Source organism: Carica papaya, chromosome 3 (assembly GCF_054855325.1).
Source record: "Carica papaya isolate Zhongbai chromosome 3, ASM5485532v1, whole genome shotgun sequence".
NCBI classification, from domain to species: Eukaryota; Viridiplantae; Streptophyta; class Magnoliopsida; order Brassicales; family Caricaceae; genus Carica; species Carica papaya.
The window spans coordinates 1,298,215-1,319,060 of NC_142311.1; the positions used below are offsets into that span (position 1 = coordinate 1,298,215).

A 20,846-nucleotide genomic window follows, 5' to 3' on the forward strand; every position below is an offset into this window, starting at 1 on the left:
TTTCATCATTTTGTGTAGAATTTTCAGTTTTTTTTTTAAATCTTTTTATTAATTTGGATTTCTAAACAATAATAGACAAAAGATAAATACTAAATAAATTAAAAAAAATTACAATAAATGAAATAAAAAATACAAAATTATAACATAATTATGTTAAGAAAATATTTTATATATAATTGTTAGGGTGAATTTGGATTTTGTTTATTAAAAACTACATGTTGTCAACAATATCCAATATACACTTCTTACTTTTACATTCACTAAGAACACATGATAAAAGCATCGAAATCAATCAACCTTTTGAATCATCAAGATTTGATTAGATAAAAAGTATAATATCATTTCCAATTGAATACGATGAATACCTCCGACATAGTCGGAGAGGCTGTGATATCTCGCAAGGCACCACACCCCCACAACTCCCTCGCACAAGCCAGGTCTCATAAATTTTCTTGTAAGATCACCTTATGTAAGAGGAATTGTGGTACCATTAAAATACCTCGGAAGAATCTATACGTGTTTCATCAAGAATCAATTGCATTTCAAATCATTCTCTCCCGTCATCAGTATCATTACTACTGTCGTTGTTTTGTTCAGTTAAGTGGTCGAAAAATTCGTCCATATACCAAGAACATTGGTCATTCCACTCACCCCTTTTGGCATGGATTCGCCATTTCTGGTCATTAATCATTTCAGGGGAGAGTCCCCATTCCTCCATTGCTTCATCGCTGTGATGGATGGCTAAGCTGTAGTCTCCGCCATCTCCTAGCTCCATTATCCGATATTCGCAGTTCCCAGGATTGTTCAAGCGTTCGAATTGATCAACTGTCCACTTGAACCATTTCATGAGAAAAACTCGTAAGGTCAGCCCGTGTGATACGATTACAAGATTTAGGTCTTGAGAAGGATCATTATGAAGCCTATTCATGTCAATATCCCTCCACAGAGATTCTAGAAAATCTGGAAAAGAAAAAAAGGACATAGCCAAATTACATCAACATTCTGCTTAACTGCAAAAAAAAAAAAAAGGTCTTCTTTCAACTTATTCTTCCTTAGACTACATTCCGAACAAATCAAAAACTTCTACATAGTTCATTTGCAATTTGCAAATATACGTCCAATTCTAACTAGTGAACTTCTATCAGAAATGGTACAAGAAGATCTCAAAACATCATGCATAGAATTGGAATAATTTATTTGAATTTCATTAAGAATAATAGAATTTCAAACAATGTTGAAATTTCATATAAGATAATTTTTTTATCGAAAACTTTCAGAACCTTCTAATTAGTATTTGGCAAATGAATCCCATAACAATTCCGGATTTGAGTCAAACATGGCTTTAATCTTCAATAGAATACAGGAAAGTAGTTTCTTACTACACTCCAGGAATCAAGATTCTAAATAAGCAGGATGGTGATCAAACAAAGGGATGATAGCAAATTTCTACCGAAAGAATCAGCTTCAACCCACAAAAATCTATTACCCCCAATGAGAGAATTAAGATTCACAGAGACAGAAAGAGTAAAAGCAGAATTTATCCAAAATCATCTGAGAGCCACATTAACAAGCCAGCTTAACTTGTATGCAATAAACAAACAAGAAAACAACAGGATTTTCGTCATAGAACAAGATCATAAACAAGTTCAAATTAGCTGAGTAAACAATTAGCAAACACACGGGCATTTAATAGGAAAAAACAAAATTCTGAATAAAAAAACCAGAGCAGGAAAAAGAAAAAAAAAAAAAAAACCAGATGGAGTGCAGTCTTCTTCTTTGTTTAAAAAATGGAGACCACAAAATCCTAGATGGCTGGAATCGAACAGAGCACGTGAACCTCACGCGCGGGTTCCGAAAGCGGAGCCCGCCACTCAGAGAAACGCAGTAGCAGGAAATCAATGATCAAACAAGAAACAAATCAGTTGAAAAATTAAGAAGATGAAGAACCAGAAACGTACTGGAGACGCGGTCGAAGACGTCGGCGGCGGATTCGCCTTCCGGAAACCGGTAAAAGAACCGACCGAATCTCTCTCGGGTCTCCTTGATGACCCGCATCCGTTCCTCCACTTGGAAGTTCCCGAAATCCTGCTCGCGTACGCGGCATTCCTCGCGGACTCCGATAATCCTGCGCCGGGAAAATGACCGTCCAATCTCCCGGAGCGTAGATCGGGTGCGTTCGTACGGCGATACGTAAAAATACGCGCGCCAATCCTCCGACGACACGTTCCCCGCCATCAGCGCGCGGAGCTGGGCTCCGGCGTCCCGCGCCTGCGTCAGGCCGGCGTCCGTCAATGGGATCTTGTGGTCGGGTGTCGTCGTGTACGCCGCCGTGTCTAGATTCCCCTCCGACTCTCCGTGCCGCACCAGCACGATTCGCCTCGGCATCATCCTGCCGTCGCACCCCATTTCCTGCAATTATTACAGAGTCACTCTCTTCCTTTCTTCCTCCCTCCCTCCCTTGCTCTCGTCTCTGTACAAAAATCTTGAATTTCAAACAGGGAACAGAGGTCTGAAGGAAATGAGGATGTGGATTTTGTTTGTTTTGAATTTGGGTATTGAATCTGATGCGGAGGGTTTTTGATCTGCTGACTCTGTTAGATTTTATAGTTGTAGCTTGGCGCGTATTCGCCATTTTTAGGTTTCAGCATCATTTTATATATATGAAAAGGAGGACAATATCCAGTTCTTAATTTGACAAATTGATTAATTGTTTAATCAAATGATTAGTATGTTCATGTATTCATAAGAAATGGTATTTTTCAAGTTTAATTATGTTTTAATTTAAAGATTATTTTTATTATAATATAAGTAATACATGTGTATCATCTAATTAATTAATTAATTAATTAAAAAATAACATAATATTAATTGTAATGTACGTTTTCATATTAATATACAAAAATACTAATTCTACCGGGAAATCTTTTAAGATTAGCAATTGATAAGTGTTTAAGTTATGTAATTAAGTAACGTAATTAACCGGTAATTAAGGGAATATTTGATAATTCAATAGTTCACATTCTCAGTTTGATAATTATTAGACATGCGTGAGTGAATACAAATGTGTGTGTGTGTGTATATATATATGTACGTGTGTGCGTGTGGGTTTGTATAAGATAGACTTCAAATTCCGACTATTTCTACATACCTTGAATTATATATATACATACATATATATTATTATTTCTCAACATATAAAATTATTTATAACATAAAATTTTAATGGACTACGCCGTCTCAGGTTCTACTCCTGGTGTCGAAGGGTGTTTGTTTTTTTACTTTTGTCACACCTGTCTGGCTGCCGTTTCACTCAAAGTCCCTCTCCGGACCTTTTTCTAAACTGGTCAAATGAAGTGAGGCTTATTTCAACTATAACGTCATCCATGTATTGCACAAGTCATATCAATAATTGGGTCAAAACCTTTGACTATGTGCATAAATCAATCGACTGTACATTCTCAATTACCATTTCATTTTGATCATATATACTCAATCTCCCATATTTATATATATATATATGTGTGTGTGTGTGTGATTAACATGAAGTAATTAACTGTGGATAGATTGAATATTTTGATACTTCAAATATATAACAGAGAGACAACAAACAGTACTTAAACAATTAAGATCAAAAAATGAAGAGAGTAAAGCAAAAAAAAAAAGGAAAAGAAAACTCTGATCCACTTGTGACTTCTAAAAATGGAAAAAGCAACCAACTGTTCTTTCTTCATCCCAGCTGTTTGCTGTCCATTTCCTAAAGATTCCACCATTATCATCCTCCAACTTTTCTTGACACCTCAACTCTGACTCTCTGCACAACTTCAACACACTATCTATACAACACACTTCCCACAAAAACACACACAGACTTGCAGAGCAGAGCAGACCCAGCCATGAAAACAGCTAGCTTCCGTGTAAGCTGTCTGGTTTCTTCTATCCCCCACGTGAACCATATATAAAGTATATACGCTATATCATCATCACCTAGTCGTCACGCAATGCTGGCTCCACACATGCAAGTTATGGTGGTGACCATCATGCTGATAATGATGATGATGATGATCGTGATGATGATTCACCACCGCTACATCATGGCACCTGATTCTCATCCCATCTCCACTCCCACTACTCACCGCCGCCGACCCTAACCTCCATTCTTCTTCTTCTTCTTCTTCTTCGACGAGTTCTTCTTCATCTTCATCCTCTTCTTCTTCTTCCTGCCTTTCGAATCCCATTAATTCTTGTTCAGCTTCCTCATAAATTTCTTCTTCTTCTGAGACGTCGACATCTTCTTGGCCTTGTTCTTCGTCGGTGATAAGGTGCAATCTCAACCGTCCATCTTGTCGGGAGGCACGGAGGATCTCCGGCCTGTGGATCCTGACCTCAGTCAACTCCAGCCTGCCGTCCTTCCTCACCGGCCGGAGAAAGAAGTTGGGCTGTCCGTTATCATTCAAGGAAGACAACGGAGGAGGAAACTTCTTAGGCTCTCTTTTGCTCCTCTGCCTATCTTCCCTCCATTGCTTCCTCCTACTCGAACTCAAAGAAGAAGAAGAACTCGCCGCCCCCGCCGCCATAATATCGATCCGGCAGTCTTCGTCAACTCTCCTCTCGTCGTAACTCTCGAACCCTAAGCTCTCCGTGCATGACATCAGTCCATCCACCCCGCCCCCTACCTCATCAATGAACCCGAAATCACCCAGGTCCTTCCTCGAAAGCAAGCTCTCCACCGCCGGAAACGGCGCAGTTGGCGGTTCCGTCGATTCTAGTCGTTTTTCCGCCGGCATGGGAATCTTGATGAGAGACGATTCAATGATGTTAGGACCACGGTAAGCATCAGAAGAAGAAGGCGCAGTGATTATACCCAGCCCGCATTTGCATGGCGGTTCACCGCCATAATCATAATCGGCAGGTTTCGCGGTGGCGGCCGTGAGACCCAAAAAAGAATGAACACTCTTTTTGCAGAAACTCATCATCACGTTTTCAGAAAAAACTAAAAAGGGAAAAGTGAACAGAGACTGATATAGTTGGAAAAAAAAAATTGGAAATTCGAAAGAAAATTAATTTGAGTTCATTAAATTTTCTTGGAGAGATAATGAAAAGAGAAGAAGGATGAGGGTATTAATAATACCCGCAGGAAAAAGATAGGGAGGTGGTATGGTGAAGAGAGTGCCAACGCGGGAGGTGAGCTGGAATGATATAGCGGGTCCCACGTGAGAATGGCGCCTCACACTTTTCTTCACATTTGATTTAATTTCCACCTAATCCTGATTATCGTTAATTAATTGCTTCCCTTAATTTAATTATCTACAAAATTAATACTCGTTAATTTTAGAAAAATAAAATTTAAGATATATCAGACACACACATATATATATATATAGTCCTCCAGCTCGTTTATATATATTTTTAGGGAAATACCCAATAATTTATATATATATATATATATATAGGATTATAATTATGTGAGAATATTTAAAATTTAAGGAAAGGAAAAAAAAATTGAAGCTCCTTTACATCTCATTCCAACTTAGCAAGATAAGAGTGTATTGATATTTGTGATCTGATCTCTATATGTAGACAAGTCAGGATTTTCTTTATGTATAAATATGAACGCACGTGTGTGTATGTATATAATATGTACACACGTGCGTGTGTATATACGTTCAGTTTGCTAGTAAGGAAGAAAGTCTAGCAGTTTCTCATAATTCACACGGATAAAATCGTGACAACGTTTGTTGTCCGCTGCAACCATAGATTTATAACACAACTTTTGGTCCGTGCCCCCTCAAAAAATATCTTCCATCTCCATTACCACCACTTTATATTAATACATACATGTATATATATATATATATATGTGAAGGGGAACATTATCTATATAGATATATATATATATATGTGTGTGTGGGTCTGAACTTATGTATCATTATCTCTTTTATTTTGAAGAAGAAGAAGCGTTAATCTATATGTACGTAATTATGGAATTATATATGAGAGGAAATTTGTGTGAACCATGTCGGTGCACGTAGTAATTGAAAGAAAGGAATATATATATATATATATATATATATATATGATATATGGTACGTCGATTATTACATTTACCATTCCAAAATTAGAACGTGTTGTTATTGCATGCAGATGTGCGATTGATGGGTCATTATAACCACTTAGATTTCTCTGAAAATCTTAAATTCAATTACCCAATCGCCATTGGTTACTATATATATATATATATATGTATATGTATATAACTTTAACTTTATTTTTGAAAAGAAATAGTGGGTGTATGTATATAAATAATTATTTAAAAAACTTGTGTACTTACGTAATTAGATGTAAGTATATATTTCGATTTAGATTGATTTTGACACTTTCTTTTTATACGGTCCAAAAAAATTGTGTAGCGATTTGATTTTCCATCACCAGAAAGTAGAAAAGAAAAAGATAATAAAAAAAAGAAAAGAACAAAGATAAGGAGAGGGATTTTCATCACTGAAATTTCTCTGGAATATATACCACTGCTACTAATATACATACATACATACATATATATATATATATATATATATATATATAGTGGAGGAGGCTGCAGAACAATCATGATCATCAAGACGAATCTTCCGCGGGGATGTGCTCAAACTTGTTAGTGCAACCACCACATCAATGGTGAACAGATTGATATTCCTGTGTCTGTATATGTGCGTGTGCGTGTGCGTGTGTGTGTGTGTATATATTTGTATAGTGTATGTATATATGTATGGCCAAGTTTGAAAGATGACCATCCAGATCTTATCTTGTTGGAAAAATGGAGACGTGTAAGTTGAAGGTTTGTGCACATGGCGAAAGGAACAAAACTCGTGGTTATCAGCTACTGGAATTATACGAAGTGTATGCCAGTTATTATATAAAATAATTTCAGAATATTTTCTTAACAGAATAAATAAGACGCATTCTATAGAAGGATTAGCCATGGATGCTTTGTATTTCTTCAAGTGTTCTCCCCTTGGTTTCTGGTACAAGCTTCCAAACAAACGCAACAGTTAATCCACATATGCTCGAAAATATAAAAAATGTACCTGTCAAAATACCCACTACATATTATCTATCAGTAATATATACACACACACACATGTATATACAAGCTAGGCATGCACGAAAGTGATACAAAAATTCGGATGTAAGTAGTAATATACCAGATGAGTTCCACTTCATGAGAAAGTTAAAAGCATAGGAGACGATCCAAGAACCCAGCCAGCTAACCAGTGTCACCAGACTTCCAGCTGATCCTTTCATGTTGATTGGAAATATCTGAAACTCAAACAAATTAAAATCAGCCCTTCATTCCTCCAGTTCTCATATATATATATATGTATATATGTATGTGTGTGTGGGTTTGGAATAATAAACGCTGAACAAATTTCCACCCACCTCTGACATTATAACCCAAGGAATTCCTCCCATGCCTAGTGAAAAAGATCCAGTGTAAATCTACAAATTGAATGGTCATATAACCTCATCAGAAATATATATATATATATATATAGATATATATATGCATATTATATTGAAGCCAACTACTTCAAATGATGAAAATAAACAAGATGCAGGGGATATGTGAACTAAAAGAGACAACAAAATATAGAACTATTCAAACTTACGATACCTTATAAAAAGAGAAAAATACCAACTATCTAGCTAGTTAAGTAATGATCGATAATGTTATATATATACACTTTCAAATGGCATAGTTACCAGGACACCAGCAAGTGCCGAGAAGGGAGTCACCTCCTTCCAGTGTCTTAAATCCTGTACGTGATAGAAAGCAATCGTCAAGAACATAAGATCATGATTCAACAGATGAGCAGATTCTGTACTAGCTAGAACCTGCAAGAGGAACGAGAGAGCCACGAGAAGGCATCCGAAGCATGTTCCGGCTGCAGAAATCTGCGGACGTGATTTTAATTAGACAACTCTTTTACTTCCAATTCAACTTAGATCACTTAAGTTAAAACAGACTGAGAAGCTTGATTCTTTTAGATACCAGGAGAAGAGGTCGTCTCCCGGATTTATCCATCAAAAGTGCTCCCAATGCAGTCATAGGAATCTTTGGAAGACGATCAAAAATGTCACGAGAAATCATCTTGTAGAACCTCAAAAGAAATTTGAAGTTAGGAAGTGACAAACCTGAACAATAACCATTGCAATCATGCCAATACTTCCAGAAAATCCTGCCATAAGCCAAGCAATTTATCGGTTTTCCTTCCATATTTCTTAGGAGACAAGGGTAAAGGAGAGAAGGCAAGGCTCTCATTTACCGGCCGAGATAAAGATGGCACTAGCGTAAAATGCAATGGCATTAACACCTCCAAATTGTTGAAGTACCATTAGACCAACTCCAACCTTACAAGATTTTGAATCTTTAATCATAATTAAAGAGTTTTAAAACATGGAAAATAAGGCCATAAAAGGTCTTAAGAAGCTAACCACTAGCAAATGAGTATAGTTCCACCGGAACAATTCAAAAATTCCAGCTTCAGATGTCCTTTTAAGCATTTCCGTATAATCCTACAAGACAAAATAATTCGTTGAAGTTAATTTCTCCCCGATGAAGTAAGAATACACTGAGTTTTCTTCTATTAGTTTAAACTTCTAGAAATTTAAAAGTTCGATACTCAGTTTTTTTGGTATAAACAATACAAAAGTAAATTAATTATGTAAGAAGCAGAATTTGAATTTACTCTAATCTCAGTAGCTTCATCAGAAATATCAGAATTTTCTCCTCTAAGGCGAAGTAAGGCACTTTCACAGTCTTTCCCTTTTCCGATCTTCGCCTACAAATTAACCATTTGCAACATCTCAGATATACCATCGTGCATCTAACATATTTTTCTTTCATGAGAAAATCCCTCACCAGATATCTAGGAGACTCTGGGATGAGGAACAATCCTAGCAGCTGTACAAGACATGGAAGAATTCCTAACACACAGAGTTAGAGCCAACCTTGTCAAAACACATTGAAACAGCAAGATCGTTTACACAAATTACCAATTAATGCCAAAATCCGCCAATTCAGAAAAGCTCCCATGAGATATGTTAATGAGACACCACAACAAATCATCAACTGCAAAAGAGAAGTTTAATTTGTAAGTATAGGTCCACGAGTCTTATATGCTCGATCATGATGTTCTGATTTTACTTGATGAACTGTCGTGAATCCTCCTCGAAGATCCTTGGGTGTAATCTCAGCTATATATACAGGCACCTGTAACATTTCATATAACAGTTAATTACTTCATATGGTATTAGCGCTACAATCAATTATTTGATGATTTAAATGAATTTGTGACTAATCAAATATGAAATGAACAATTACCACATAAGAAAGTAGACCCATCCCATATCCTACTAACAGTCTTCCAACATCAAGCAACCAAGAAACCTTCCAGCAACAAGCAGATCTTTTAACATATCATCAAATCTTTTCCGAAAAAGAGAAGGATCCCGAATTCGAAAAGTAGGCATCAATGAGTTTCACCTTTGAGAATGCTATTGCAATCCAGCCTATAAGGCAGAATATATCTGAGAGACCCATTGTCTGTTTTATAAAACAGAAATCTTAGTTAATGATAATCAAAGACTTGTAACTTGCTAAAGAAAGTTAACATAAATCAACCAGAAACTCACAGCTTTTCGACCAATATGATCTGCTATTCTGCCACTCATTATTGCACCTACCATTGCTCCTATGGTTAATATCGAACCGAAAAGTGAGTACTGCAACAGAATCAACAAGTTGAAAAAAGAAAGCAAATTATGTGAAAAATCCTGTCTAGAACAGGACAAAAATGAAAATTAAAACAGAGAACTAAAAGGAAATAGTATTATGTATACTTCTGCAACAGAAAGACTCAATTCGCTCATGATTCCAGACTGGACGGGTGATGAATATCCCACCTTCAAAACAGTTAAAACACAGAAAATTACTTACAATCTGATGTGATGTGCACAGTTCATATCAACTAAATTCCTTACAAGTTTTTCTACTCACTCCGAGATTTTCTCAAAATCTTTGTAATTACTTAACCTTTTTCTACAATAAATCCCTAACTGTTTAAGGGATAAAGAGTCTATTAGCTGAATATATGAATATACAGGAAAAGACGAAGTTAGATATATCATAAAGTTAGCATCTAAATTTTAGGGTTAAACAAGGTTTAAACAGAGAGCATTACTATTTTTTCAGAAGTAAAAGATGAAAAAGTAGTTTACAGCAGATCCGAAAACGTATGAGCCACAGACAGCAACAAGGGTGCTGAGGAGAAGCACAGATGTGGGTGATGAAGAAGATGAAGCAGGAGTTTTTGTAGTCTGTTCATCTTCTCTGGGTTGTCGTTTGAGGAGCAGGGAATTTGATAACTCCCCTTCTTCTATAACATCTTGGCTCATCTTTTTCTTGAAAACCAAGATCAAAATTAAACGCTTAAGTGAGGATTAACCGAGAAATAGTAGAATATTTTGGGAGTCACGAGCAGAAATTAAGTTACAGAGAGCCGAGGAAGATAGTGGAAACAGAGCAAGAAATTTCATGAGTTGGTTTCACGTGGAGATTTTGCCTCTTCAACTTTCTTCTTTATTTTTCTTTTTGGATTATTCGTATAAGTGAAAATAATAATCTAATAACGTTATTTTCTTAATTACATAGTTAAATAATATGTTTAATGTGTATACTTTCATAAACTAAAATTCTTAGTTTTTCAAGAAAATTTTCATTTATAGGTGAAATGAATCAGATTTCCCAACCGCCCCCCGAGGTTACCTCCAGCAATCCATTTGCTAAAAGTTAGATAGGAATAATACATATAGGGGGATGTGTGTATACATGTATATATGTATACGTATGTACTTACTGCGGCCACAGATGGACCCAACTATTCTTCCATGATTGCAAAATTCAAAGGTTATGCAGAGTTGTTGAACTGTAAATGCAGCTTCCTGCAAGGAATACATATACATAAACATATACATTTATAACATATGTATATATGTATATGTATGAGAGTATGTAGATATGAAGTAATGATCATATATGCAAGTCAATATGTATTATAATACTCAAATTAATTTTTATATAATTTAAATTAATTTAAAAATATAATTTTTTTAATTTTAATTTAATATAAAAATGAAAAAAATTTAATGGATGATGAAATTTAAAATAATTTTAAAAAAAATTGGTAAAAATTTGAGTTCTGTGAGTATTTTTGAAAGAAAAATAAAAAACTGGAAGTGAAAATACAAATTAAGAAAGTTGTGTCACGTAAAATGTCCGGTCAGCAACTCCGACGAACCAAAACGAGCTGCGTGGCAACGGACACTGTCACGGCGCCACGTGGGAGGCCAAGCAAGCGATCCGCGCGCCCGCAATCAAACGGCCTAAATTCGCTCCCGCACGCATGGACTGCCCAGATACGTTTCCTCCCCAAACGCGATTGGACGATACATATCAAATGCGATAGACGATCTAAATTAAATGGATATGGATATAAATAGATTCTTCACACTAAACCCTATCCCTACCCACCAGACCTCCCCCCCCCCCCCCCCCCGCCGGAGAAGAAGACCCAACTGCTAGGAAGGAAGCCGCCGCCACTCGCCGTCGCGCCGAAGCCACTTTCGACCGCCAAAAGAGGTAAAAAATTTCTCATTTGCTCGGAATTCAATTTTAAATATCTTTATGGTTAAATCGGAGTAAAAGAACTAACTGATTAGCCAAAAATCGCAGACAAAACCCCGTGAAATTTTTTTCTTTGCTCGGAATTCAATTTTAAATACCTTTATAATCAAATCGGAGTAAAAGGACTCGCTGATTAGCCAAAAATCACAGGCAAAGCCCCGCAACGCCACCGCAAAAATTAAAAAACCGCCTTGGAGCTTGTATACACACATTATTGCTGCAACAATGTGTGTATTTCCGATGGGGACTACTGCAGAAAATTGCAAAAATTGCCAGAATCCCCAAACTGGCCGAAAATAGTTTCTAACACCGATTTTTAGTTTTTGGGGTATTTCTAAGTACTTGAAGCGTGTTTTAATCTCGGAATGAAAATTTAAAAAACCCGGAGGGGACTGCCAGTAGGTACTGTTAAAAGTTTAGCGTTCAAACACCAATTCGGGTAAGAATCCATCACCTTATTCCATGTTATGGAATTAAAATTTAATTATAAATAATATGGTATTTTGCATAATTTGGAAATATTGATAATTAAAGGTTATTAATGGAATCGGAACCGATTATTTATTACTGTTTGTCATGTTTAACTGATTGATTGATTTTACAGTTTCGAATGCATGATAATACACTATGATTGATATGATAATTCAATTGTATTTCCTTGATATATGTATTGTTTGTTTTACGTTATTTACAGTTAATTGAGAAATTGAAAATTAAAGATAAATATAAAATTATTTGATTAAGTGAATGGATAAATGATACCCTTACTGGATATCCTAGGAGATGGTAGACGGAACAAGTACATAGAGAACCCTACCGTGAACGTTGCCTTATACTGGACGGGATATCGAGAATTTGTATTTTGTCACTCATACCAGACGGAGTATGGGGATAACCCATTTCACCCTCATACTTGACGAGGTATTGAGAGATTATATCTTTTAGTGCTCATACCGAATGGGGTATGGAGACGGTCCGTTACTTGAAAAGGTTGAATGAATGTTTACGTATTGCAGGGACATTCCTATGAACCTTCATGGATACCAGTAGGTTGATAAAAAAGAAAATTATTGTTACGACTGATTGAATATGATATTATAGTATTATTTATGTTATTGCCTTTATATGTCGGTTTTACAAATCTCACTATGGTAAGTATGCAGTAAATAATTTTATTCATCAAAAACGAATTTACTTAAATTGAAATCTCTTTTATTATTTTTATCAACTTTCATTTCTGTATCGGTGAATAGCATACTATTCTTACTGGATTTGTGTAGTTCACTCTTTCATTAACTATTTCAGATCAAGAGAACCAAAATCCAAAACTCGATTCACAAGAGGATTGCAAGTAAAATGTTTAGTTTATTTTCTTTTTATTTATTTTTTTAATTATTAGTTATTATTTTAGAATGATCATTCATATAACTCTATTGGGTATCATGAATTATTGTGTAAGAAAATATAAACTCTAACGCTATTATTTTACTTCTGCACTTAATTTATAATTTAATTACTTTCAAGTTTTGGAATCATTACGGAAAATCATTCAAAGTAAAATTTAAAATAAAAATTCATTTTGTCTCAACGTAATCATTTTATAAAATAATATAATATAATATAAACTATATAAATCTTAAAAATTTTAATAATTCGCAAATCAAAATTTATTATTACGCATACACTATAATTAAAATTCTAATTCCGTGTGAGTACAAAAATATGAATCTCCGACTCTGAATTAAGTAAATCATGAATTATACTCTCGCTAGTTATATAACTATTTCGTTCTTGACCGCCATAAAAGAATGAAGCAGCTTAGAATTGTAAGAACTCTTTAGATAATACCGAGTTTCAAACATAAAAATGAGAATTATATTATATATACAATCACTATATTTGAATTCGCAGTAATTAGTATACATAATTTAGTATTATCATCGAACAATATTTGAAAAAGATGCATGTATTTCTTCTAGAGTTCGTCCTTTTGTCTCTGGTACAAGTGTCCATATGAACACAATGGTTGCACCTGATATTCCAGCAAAAGTATAAAATGTTCCTGCAAATTTTTTTAAATTTCTACAATTAGCTTAATCCAATTTTATAACCCATGAATTAAATTATTAATTTTTAACTAATACATATATATGTATATATAAATACCTATAGGGCTCCATTGTAACATAAAATTAAACGTATAGGTAACAAGCCAACCGGTGGACCAATTGGCTAAGGTCACCAGGCTCCCAGCTGAAGCTTTCACGTTCATCGGAAATATCTGAAACAGATTAATTAATGTCGTAATTAATTTCTAATTAATTAATTAACTCAAAATCAACTTATAACTTTAATTAAATTAAATTAAATTACCTCCGACATTATAACCCACGGTAACCCTCCCATGCCTATTGCATTAGCTGTAATATAACCCTGTACGTTACAATAAATAAAAGACTAATCATTAACCCAAAAACAAATTATGTTAATTAATTTCGCTACTTAATTATAATTAGTTAATTAATTAATGGATTAAATACCACTAAGCCAATGAATGCTAAAATAGGAGTCAGCTCTTTCATGTAGTGGAGCCCCTGTTCATAGTGGGAAAAAATATTCATTAAATAATTAAAGAGTACTTCCAAATATGTATATATATATATATATATATTGCATACCTGCATCCAAAATGAGAACCCAACTAGGAGGGAACACAAGCACATTAATGCTGCAGAAATCTGAAATTATGTATGAAGTTTAAGTTAATAATATATATATATATATATTTAATTTTAATATATGAAATATTCGTGATTTTACAATATTGTAAATATTTTTTACCATCAGAAGCGGTCTTCTTCCCATTTTATCCACAATAATTAAACCCATTAAAGCTTTTGGTATCTGCAAAATAAAAAATTTTGTAATTAATTAGATAGCTAATCAAGAAATTTAATTTAAATAATTACTAATTGAAATAATACCGGATTAAACCCAGAAAAAAAAAAAAAAAAAAAATTAAGGGTGATTCAGTACCAGGATGATGGCTAATGCTGTTGTTCCAATGCTACTTGAAAACCCTGTTAAGGAAACGTTAAAATTAATGATGATTATTTCTATGATTAAGTTAAGTTAATTAGGTTTAATTACAGTGGCAGTTTAGATTAATTAAATTACCAGCTTTGGTTAAGATGATGCCAGAGTAATATGAAATTCCAGAGCAGCCTGATAATTGTTGCAGAAACATAAGTCCAACTCCAACCTACACCAATACAAAGATCAAAAGAAAATTAGAGAAAAGAGAGATTAAGTCAAATCTAATTTACCATTACATTACTTACAACAAGTGAGAGAGCGTATCTCCTCTCGAACAACTCGAAAAATCCAAATTTCGACTGATTTATCTCTAGGGTTTCCGCAGTTTCCTTCAAACAAAGAGAAAACAATAACAAATTAAAAATTGCAATGGTCGTTAAATTCGAGTCTAGAAACCTATCCGCTACATAACGTTCATTTCGTCCGCAAACGTAACAGGTTTACTGAGACCTAATCCAATTTGATGATTCTTATCTTCCGTCAAAATAATAAATTCTATATTTTAAGTAGATTTTAAATTTGTGACGTTTAAGTAAAATACGAATATTTTAACTAAAAAATCACTAATCATGTTTTACTTTTGAATAATAACCAACTAATTATATTTTGTCTTGACTACTAAATTCCTCTTCTTCTTTTTTTGTTTTTTTTTTTTTTTTTCCGTTCTCCCAAACAGAACCTAAAGAGAAAGTTAGAAGTTGAGAAAAATTACTTTGATAGCAAATGCTTCTTCAGAAATATCAGCATTCTTTCCTCTAAGCCGCTGCAAAGCAGCCTTGAACTCTTTCTCTCGGCCATGTTTGGCCTGCAAATAATTTATTAACCACTTGTCACTTACAAATACATATCGTGTCAATATATATATATATATGTATATATATATATATATATCTAATTCATTGAAATGAACTTACCAACCATCTAGGAGACTCTGGAATAAAAAACAAACAAATGACTTGCAGGAAACATGGCACAACACCTGATCAAACACATAATCAACCACTAATTAACAAAGAGTATTCTCAGTTCACTAGCTCTGAATTCTATGTTCTTAGATTTAAAGTTATTCATATATATATGTATGTGCTCATATCTATATATATATATATATATAGAGAAGAAAAAGAAAGTACATAGTAGGGCTAGGGTGCGCCAGAGAATGATATTGCCCAGAATATACACGAGTGAAATCCCACAATTCATCATCAGCTGTACAATATTTATGTGTGTGTAAAATTAAGAGATTATCTTCATGTATGGAATTATAATTAACTATTAGATTATCTTTCAAAAGCTTAATTATTTTTTTAAGTACCTGATTAGCAAATGTAAATCCTCCTCGGCAAGTCTTGGGTGTTATTTCTGCAATATACACCGGTATCTGTTTGCCAAACAGTATATTATATACATATATATATATTAATATTTCAAAAACAAGTACTGAACTTGTTTTTATATAATTACCACATAACTAAAGAGGCCAACTCCAATACCCAAGGATAATCTTCCTAGATCCAGCCACCATGCATCCTATAAAAGAAATCGAAAAAAAAGAAAACATGTTCCCAGTAATTGTTAGAATCCAAATTTATATATATTATATATTATAAAACTGTATAAACAATGTTATATAAGTTCGTCCAATAAATACATAAGATTATTATGCTGTATCTTTGGAAAAAATTTTAGAAATTGGGAATTTCTGGAATATTATATTTGTGTATATGTACCTTTGCAAATGCTATTGCGAGCCACCCAAAAATACAGAATATTTCGGTGAACCACATTGTCTGTTTATAATAAAAGATTAAATTAGTACAGAAGAAATTAATTATGTATTTATAATTTCGATGGTGTTTATATATATATATATATATATATATAATGTATACATAATTTTGAACTTTTTAAGAAATTAACCTGTCTTCGTCCAAGTAAGTCAGCTATCTTTCCACTAATTACTGCACCTATCATACCTCCAAATGTCATAATTGATCCGAAAACAGAGTACTGTGAAAACAAAAACATGACGTTAATTCATCGACCGATTCGTATCTCTATATACATATCGGCATACGTACGTGTGTTTATATATGTTTATTAGACTTACTGCTGCCACAGAGAGACCCAACTCTTCCATGATTGCAGATTGAGTAACTGATGAATAACCCACCTGCAAAAACATAATTATAAGTAACCCACATGAAGGGTTGGCTGTTACTCTCACTCTCATACATACATACATATATGTGTGTGTGTGTGTGTGTGTGCGTGTATATATATATAGATGTATATCTGGGTATGTAAGTACTTACAGAGCAGCCAAAGACGAAGGAGCCAAAGACAGCAGCGGAGGTGCTGAGAACAACAAGAGGTGTGACACGACAGTCGCCGCCGCCATTGCCGTTCTGCTCATGAACATTCTCGGTAGTACTTGGCTTTGTCTGATCATTGAGAAGAAGGGGTTTCTTCAGAAGTCCAGCTTCCATGTTTTCTTCCATCTTCTTCTTCTGCTTCTTCTCTTAGTTTCTTCTTTTGTGAAACAGAGAGTAAAGAAGAAAATCCTGAAAAAGATACCCCTACACTTGTTCCCTTGCTTAATTTCACTCCATTAAAGTTGCTTTACTCTTTTCATGTTGCTTTAAATGCACACACACACACAGAGAGATATATATATATAGAAAGAGAGAGAGAGAGAGAGAGAGAGGGCAGGAGGTGTAAGGTCGGAGAGTGACATGGTCGAACTTTATCAAATTAGAGAAGAGAATTTGTGCATCCAATTACAGCATCAAGTTGATTATATTTTAATATATGTTTTTGAATATTATTATAATATCACTCTCGTGTCCACCATTGTCTTCTTACATGATAACTCGTAACATGATGATTCGATGTGATCTTCGTGTTTTTATCGTCCATCATTATTGCTTCATCAAGATTAACTATTACCCATATAGTAATTAATCAAGATTAACTATTAACCACGTAGTAATTAATCATTTTACTTTTGAATAACTATGTCTCTATCATTTATTTAAAAATATACAAGACTTCAAAGATTTGATTTCCAATTTTGGTTACACTGTCAGAAACAAGTAACATTTGAATTTTATAGTTTATATATATATATATATATACACACATATATATATGTGTGTGTGTGTGTATCTATTTGATTAGTGATGTTTGTATAATCAAAAATTAATCTCGGTGAATAATATTCTGGATTCGTAAGGACCCACCAACCCAGATGGTTTTACTGCCACTAACTGAGTTCAATCATTGATTTTTTTCAATCACGTTTTTTTCAATGCAATTAGTAGTTGAAAGATAATTTTATATTTGTATATATATATATATATATATGTATTTCTTTATACACATATACATATAGTATTATCGATATGTCAATATATATTTTCAAGACAGCCGACAAACATATTGTAATGGTACAGTTATCCTTCCCACGTTAGGGCAATTGCTGAGCGAAAGGGCATGGGTGTTGCCAGATTTGCAGGTTTAAAGTTAAATTAAAACAGTCGTCCTTTTCTGACTTATGAATACTTATATATATATATATATATAATATTATACTTCATAGTCTGCTCTGAGAATATATTCGATATGTATGAGCTAATCCAACCATTTTCAAGTTCAAACAAAAAAAAACTCGTAATTAATTATATGTTAATTTTAGGTTTAGCATTTAATTACTTGCTTAATCTCAATACTCCGTTCTTTTTTTTTTTTTTTTAGCAAGATAGTAATTATTATAATCCCCATTGGAAAGAGTCGGTGGTTCATCAAGTTTTTGGCATATATATAGGATTAATTAATATATATATATATATAGGATTAAGAAAATAAAAATATTGTATATATGTATAGAATTTCATGTGAAATAATACATGAATAATATAATGTTTAGTATTAATTGTAATTTGCAACCTACTTCGCTGTTACTGACACATAGAAGCATGTCATGTACATGGAAGAATATGTTTGGACGGATTATATCTTATTAAGATTCACTAATTAATTAATTAATTAACGATCGTATTATGGTCAATTAATTGAATAATATGTAATTAAATTCATAATTTTAAAAAAGTAACGTGACTTTTTTTTTATGATACTTAAAACATTTATACTGTATATTGTATATTATATGAAAATCATACGAGGAATAATGTAATTAAGTCTGGTCTTTCAAGATAACAATTTTCACTGTATATATATATATATATGTATTATATGATAAAACCCATCAAAAATTACTTCAAATAATTAAATATAGCATGTAAAAATTTAATGTCACGTTTCAAAAATTATATTCTTTCAAGTACAGTCACCCACCACAGACAAACAACCACGCTTCACATCCAAGATTTTCCTCACACGTGATTGTGAATCTCAATAATTTCCCCATATATACATATATATGTATGTGTATATAACTAATATTAACACATTATTTATTCTCTATAGTTAAATACTTAATTATACATAAATTAATTACCTTTAAAAGAATTAGTAATCAAATTATACGAATTTTAATTAGATAATGATTAACTAAATAATTATTATGTACATTGTTGAATTAATTCTATTTTATATTTAAAAGTATTTATGATATAATTAGTAGTTACTAACGATCAAAATAATTAAATTATTATTTTAAGCGTACCCTACCTGAGAAATTACATATATATATATATGTGTGTGTGTGTGTGTATAGAACACTTAAATTAATTTTAATTATATATTTAAAAACTGTTTTTAAAAATTTGAGAAATTGTCACATGCTATGTTGAGTTGTATATAAAAAATGATTTATAAATAATTAAATAATAATCTCGCAGTACTTTAATCACATTGGCCCACGTTCTTCGTCTGCTGTTTGGTACCTTATATTTTGTTGGTAATTAATTATGTATACAAATATACATACATGTACATATATATATATATATATATATAGAGAGAGAGAGAGAGAGAGAGAAAATGTTACTGACGACTGTACTTAGACGTATTACCGGCCAGGTTCATCATATACCTGTGATAAATTTTCTAGCAGTTAAAAATATTTGCAGGTTAAAATTGTCATTTTACAACATTGGATCCAAATCTAAATAAATTATTTTACTGGGAGTCCAACTCTTTGCGTTATGTATGTGGGCCCAAAGTGGAGGCAGTGGGCCCACAATCAAACGAATAGCCCAAATTATTTGAGCCCACCCAATAAACTAAATTTGAAAGAAAATGATATTCACCGACTAAGCCGTCCAAAATCTAAATGATCAGCATAAAAAGTGAAGGAAAATGCGCGGGGGGTGTTCGGTGACGGTGGAAGGCGCGGAAGCGGGTGAACGGAGAGGAATCTCTTCGCTGCAGCGGCTGAATGAAGCGGGCACGTGTTTACCTGCAAGAAAGAACACGAGAAACAGAGAAAAAATTGGAGGATTTTGCTGTTTTATCGGCGGCGACGGAGAGGAGAGCATAATAGGGCTGTTCTGTCCCCGAGCTCAGCTGAGCCCGAACGCACCGGATCACCCTTCAGTGAAACGGTGCGTTTTGGTGTTCCGGTGTGGGTTGGGTCGGCCTGCTTCATTCAGGCCGGATAACAAAATTATTAACGATTTATTACAATAAATAATTTAATAATAAATACATGTTATATATATATATATATATATATATATATTATAATTATGATATCATAATGACCAAATAAAAGAAAAATTAAAGTCCAAATGATAATTCCAATTATCAACTGCATTTGAAAAACATTATTATAATCTAATAAAAACAAAAATAAACCCGTTTAATGATTATTATTAATTATCATAATTAACTAATTTAATCTACCCAATTTTTTTTTTAATTATTTAAAAGATTTGGCAACAAATTAGCAAGAAATTTCGCTTAATAACAAACAAATTATATAAACATATACGTATGTGTTGTGCACCGCCAAACACGTAAAATTTCTGAAAATATTTGACTTATAATA

At 33.4% G+C, this 20,846-nt stretch overlaps 4 protein-coding genes across 10 annotated transcripts; all 4 read right to left on the minus strand.

Annotated features, from left to right (window-relative positions):
* Positions 1–148: 148 nt before the first annotated feature.
* LOC110815529 (phosphoglycerate mutase-like protein AT74) lies at positions 149–2,640 on the minus strand. Its single transcript, XM_022043358.2, has 2 exons — positions 1,959–2,640; positions 149–960 (listed from the first exon to the last, which is right to left on the minus strand). The coding sequence occupies exons 1-2, from the start codon at positions 2,404–2,406 to the stop codon at positions 548–550; spliced, it is 861 nt and encodes a 286-aa protein (XP_021899050.2). The 5' UTR covers positions 2,407–2,640; the 3' UTR covers positions 149–547.
* A 906-nt stretch (positions 2,641–3,546) lies between these two features.
* LOC110815287 (FANTASTIC four-like protein (DUF3049)) lies at positions 3,547–5,101 on the minus strand. Its single transcript, XM_022043004.2, has one exon. The coding sequence runs from the start codon at positions 4,971–4,973 to the stop codon at positions 3,981–3,983; it is 993 nt and encodes a 330-aa protein (XP_021898696.1). The 5' UTR covers positions 4,974–5,101; the 3' UTR covers positions 3,547–3,980.
* A 1,744-nt stretch (positions 5,102–6,845) lies between these two features.
* LOC110815382 (sugar transporter ERD6-like 5) lies at positions 6,846–10,716 on the minus strand. 7 transcript variants are annotated; one of them, XM_022043171.2, is made up of 18 exons: positions 10,273–10,711; positions 9,895–9,957; positions 9,688–9,777; positions 9,539–9,598; positions 9,377–9,442; positions 9,200–9,265; positions 9,049–9,124; positions 8,915–8,979; positions 8,742–8,834; positions 8,488–8,568; positions 8,319–8,403; positions 8,188–8,231; positions 8,045–8,107; positions 7,888–7,947; positions 7,756–7,809; positions 7,432–7,491; positions 7,197–7,311; positions 6,846–7,094 (listed from the first exon to the last, which is right to left on the minus strand). In XM_022043171.2, exons 1-18 carry the CDS (start codon positions 10,447–10,449, stop codon positions 6,967–6,969), a joined length of 1,446 nt encoding a protein of 481 aa, XP_021898863.2. In that variant the 5' UTR covers positions 10,450–10,711; the 3' UTR covers positions 6,846–6,966. The 7 variants fall into 7 exon arrangements, with proteins under 7 accessions (XP_021898863.2, XP_021898864.2, XP_021898861.2 ...); XM_022043172.2 differs by having other exon boundaries at positions 6,846–7,079; positions 10,273–10,698; XM_022043169.2 differs by having other exon boundaries at positions 7,756–7,947; positions 10,273–10,716.
* Positions 10,717–13,589: 2,873 nt separating this feature from the next.
* LOC110815444 (sugar transporter ESL1-like) lies at positions 13,590–17,587 on the minus strand. Its single transcript, XM_088214925.1, has 18 exons — positions 17,149–17,587; positions 16,944–17,006; positions 16,754–16,843; positions 16,564–16,623; positions 16,298–16,363; positions 16,149–16,214; positions 15,967–16,042; positions 15,748–15,812; positions 15,546–15,638; positions 15,079–15,162; positions 14,915–14,999; positions 14,774–14,817; positions 14,579–14,641; positions 14,416–14,475; positions 14,278–14,331; positions 14,111–14,170; positions 13,904–14,018; positions 13,590–13,799 (listed from the first exon to the last, which is right to left on the minus strand). The coding sequence occupies exons 1-18, from the start codon at positions 17,332–17,334 to the stop codon at positions 13,675–13,677; spliced, it is 1,455 nt and encodes a 484-aa protein (XP_088071051.1). The 5' UTR covers positions 17,335–17,587; the 3' UTR covers positions 13,590–13,674.
* Positions 17,588–20,846: the final 3,259 nt, after the last annotated feature.

Coding starts and splice junctions, on each gene's coding strand:
- LOC110815287 (XM_022043004.2), bottom strand. CDS start 4,973: ATGATGAGTTTCTGCAAAAAGAGTGTTCATTCTTTTTTGGGTCTCACG.
- LOC110815382 (XM_022043169.2), bottom strand. CDS start 10,449: ATGAGCCAAGATGTTATAGAAGAAGGGGAGTTATCAAATTCCCTGCTC. Junction 9,958..10,272: donor CATACGTTTTCGGATCTGCT/GTAAACTACTTT, acceptor ACTGTTTTGAAG/GTGGGATATTCATCACCCGT. Junction 8,108..8,187: donor TTGCAATGGTTATTGTTCAG/GTTTGTCACTTC, acceptor CGTCTTCCAAAG/ATTCCTATGACTGCATTGGG.
- LOC110815444 (XM_088214925.1), bottom strand. CDS start 17,334: ATGGAAGAAAACATGGAAGCTGGACTTCTGAAGAAACCCCTTCTTCTC. Junction 16,043..16,148: donor GATTTACATTTGCTAATCAG/GTACTTAAAAAA, acceptor AATATTGTACAG/CTGATGATGAATTGTGGGAT. Junction 14,171..14,277: donor TAGCATTCATTGGCTTAGTG/GTATTTAATCCA, acceptor TGTAACGTACAG/GGTTATATTACAGCTAATGC.
- LOC110815529 (XM_022043358.2), bottom strand. CDS start 2,406: ATGGGGTGCGACGGCAGGATGATGCCGAGGCGAATCGTGCTGGTGCGG. Junction 961..1,958: donor CGTCTTCGACCGCGTCTCCA/GTACGTTTCTGG, acceptor TTTCTTTTCCAG/ATTTTCTAGAATCTCTGTGG.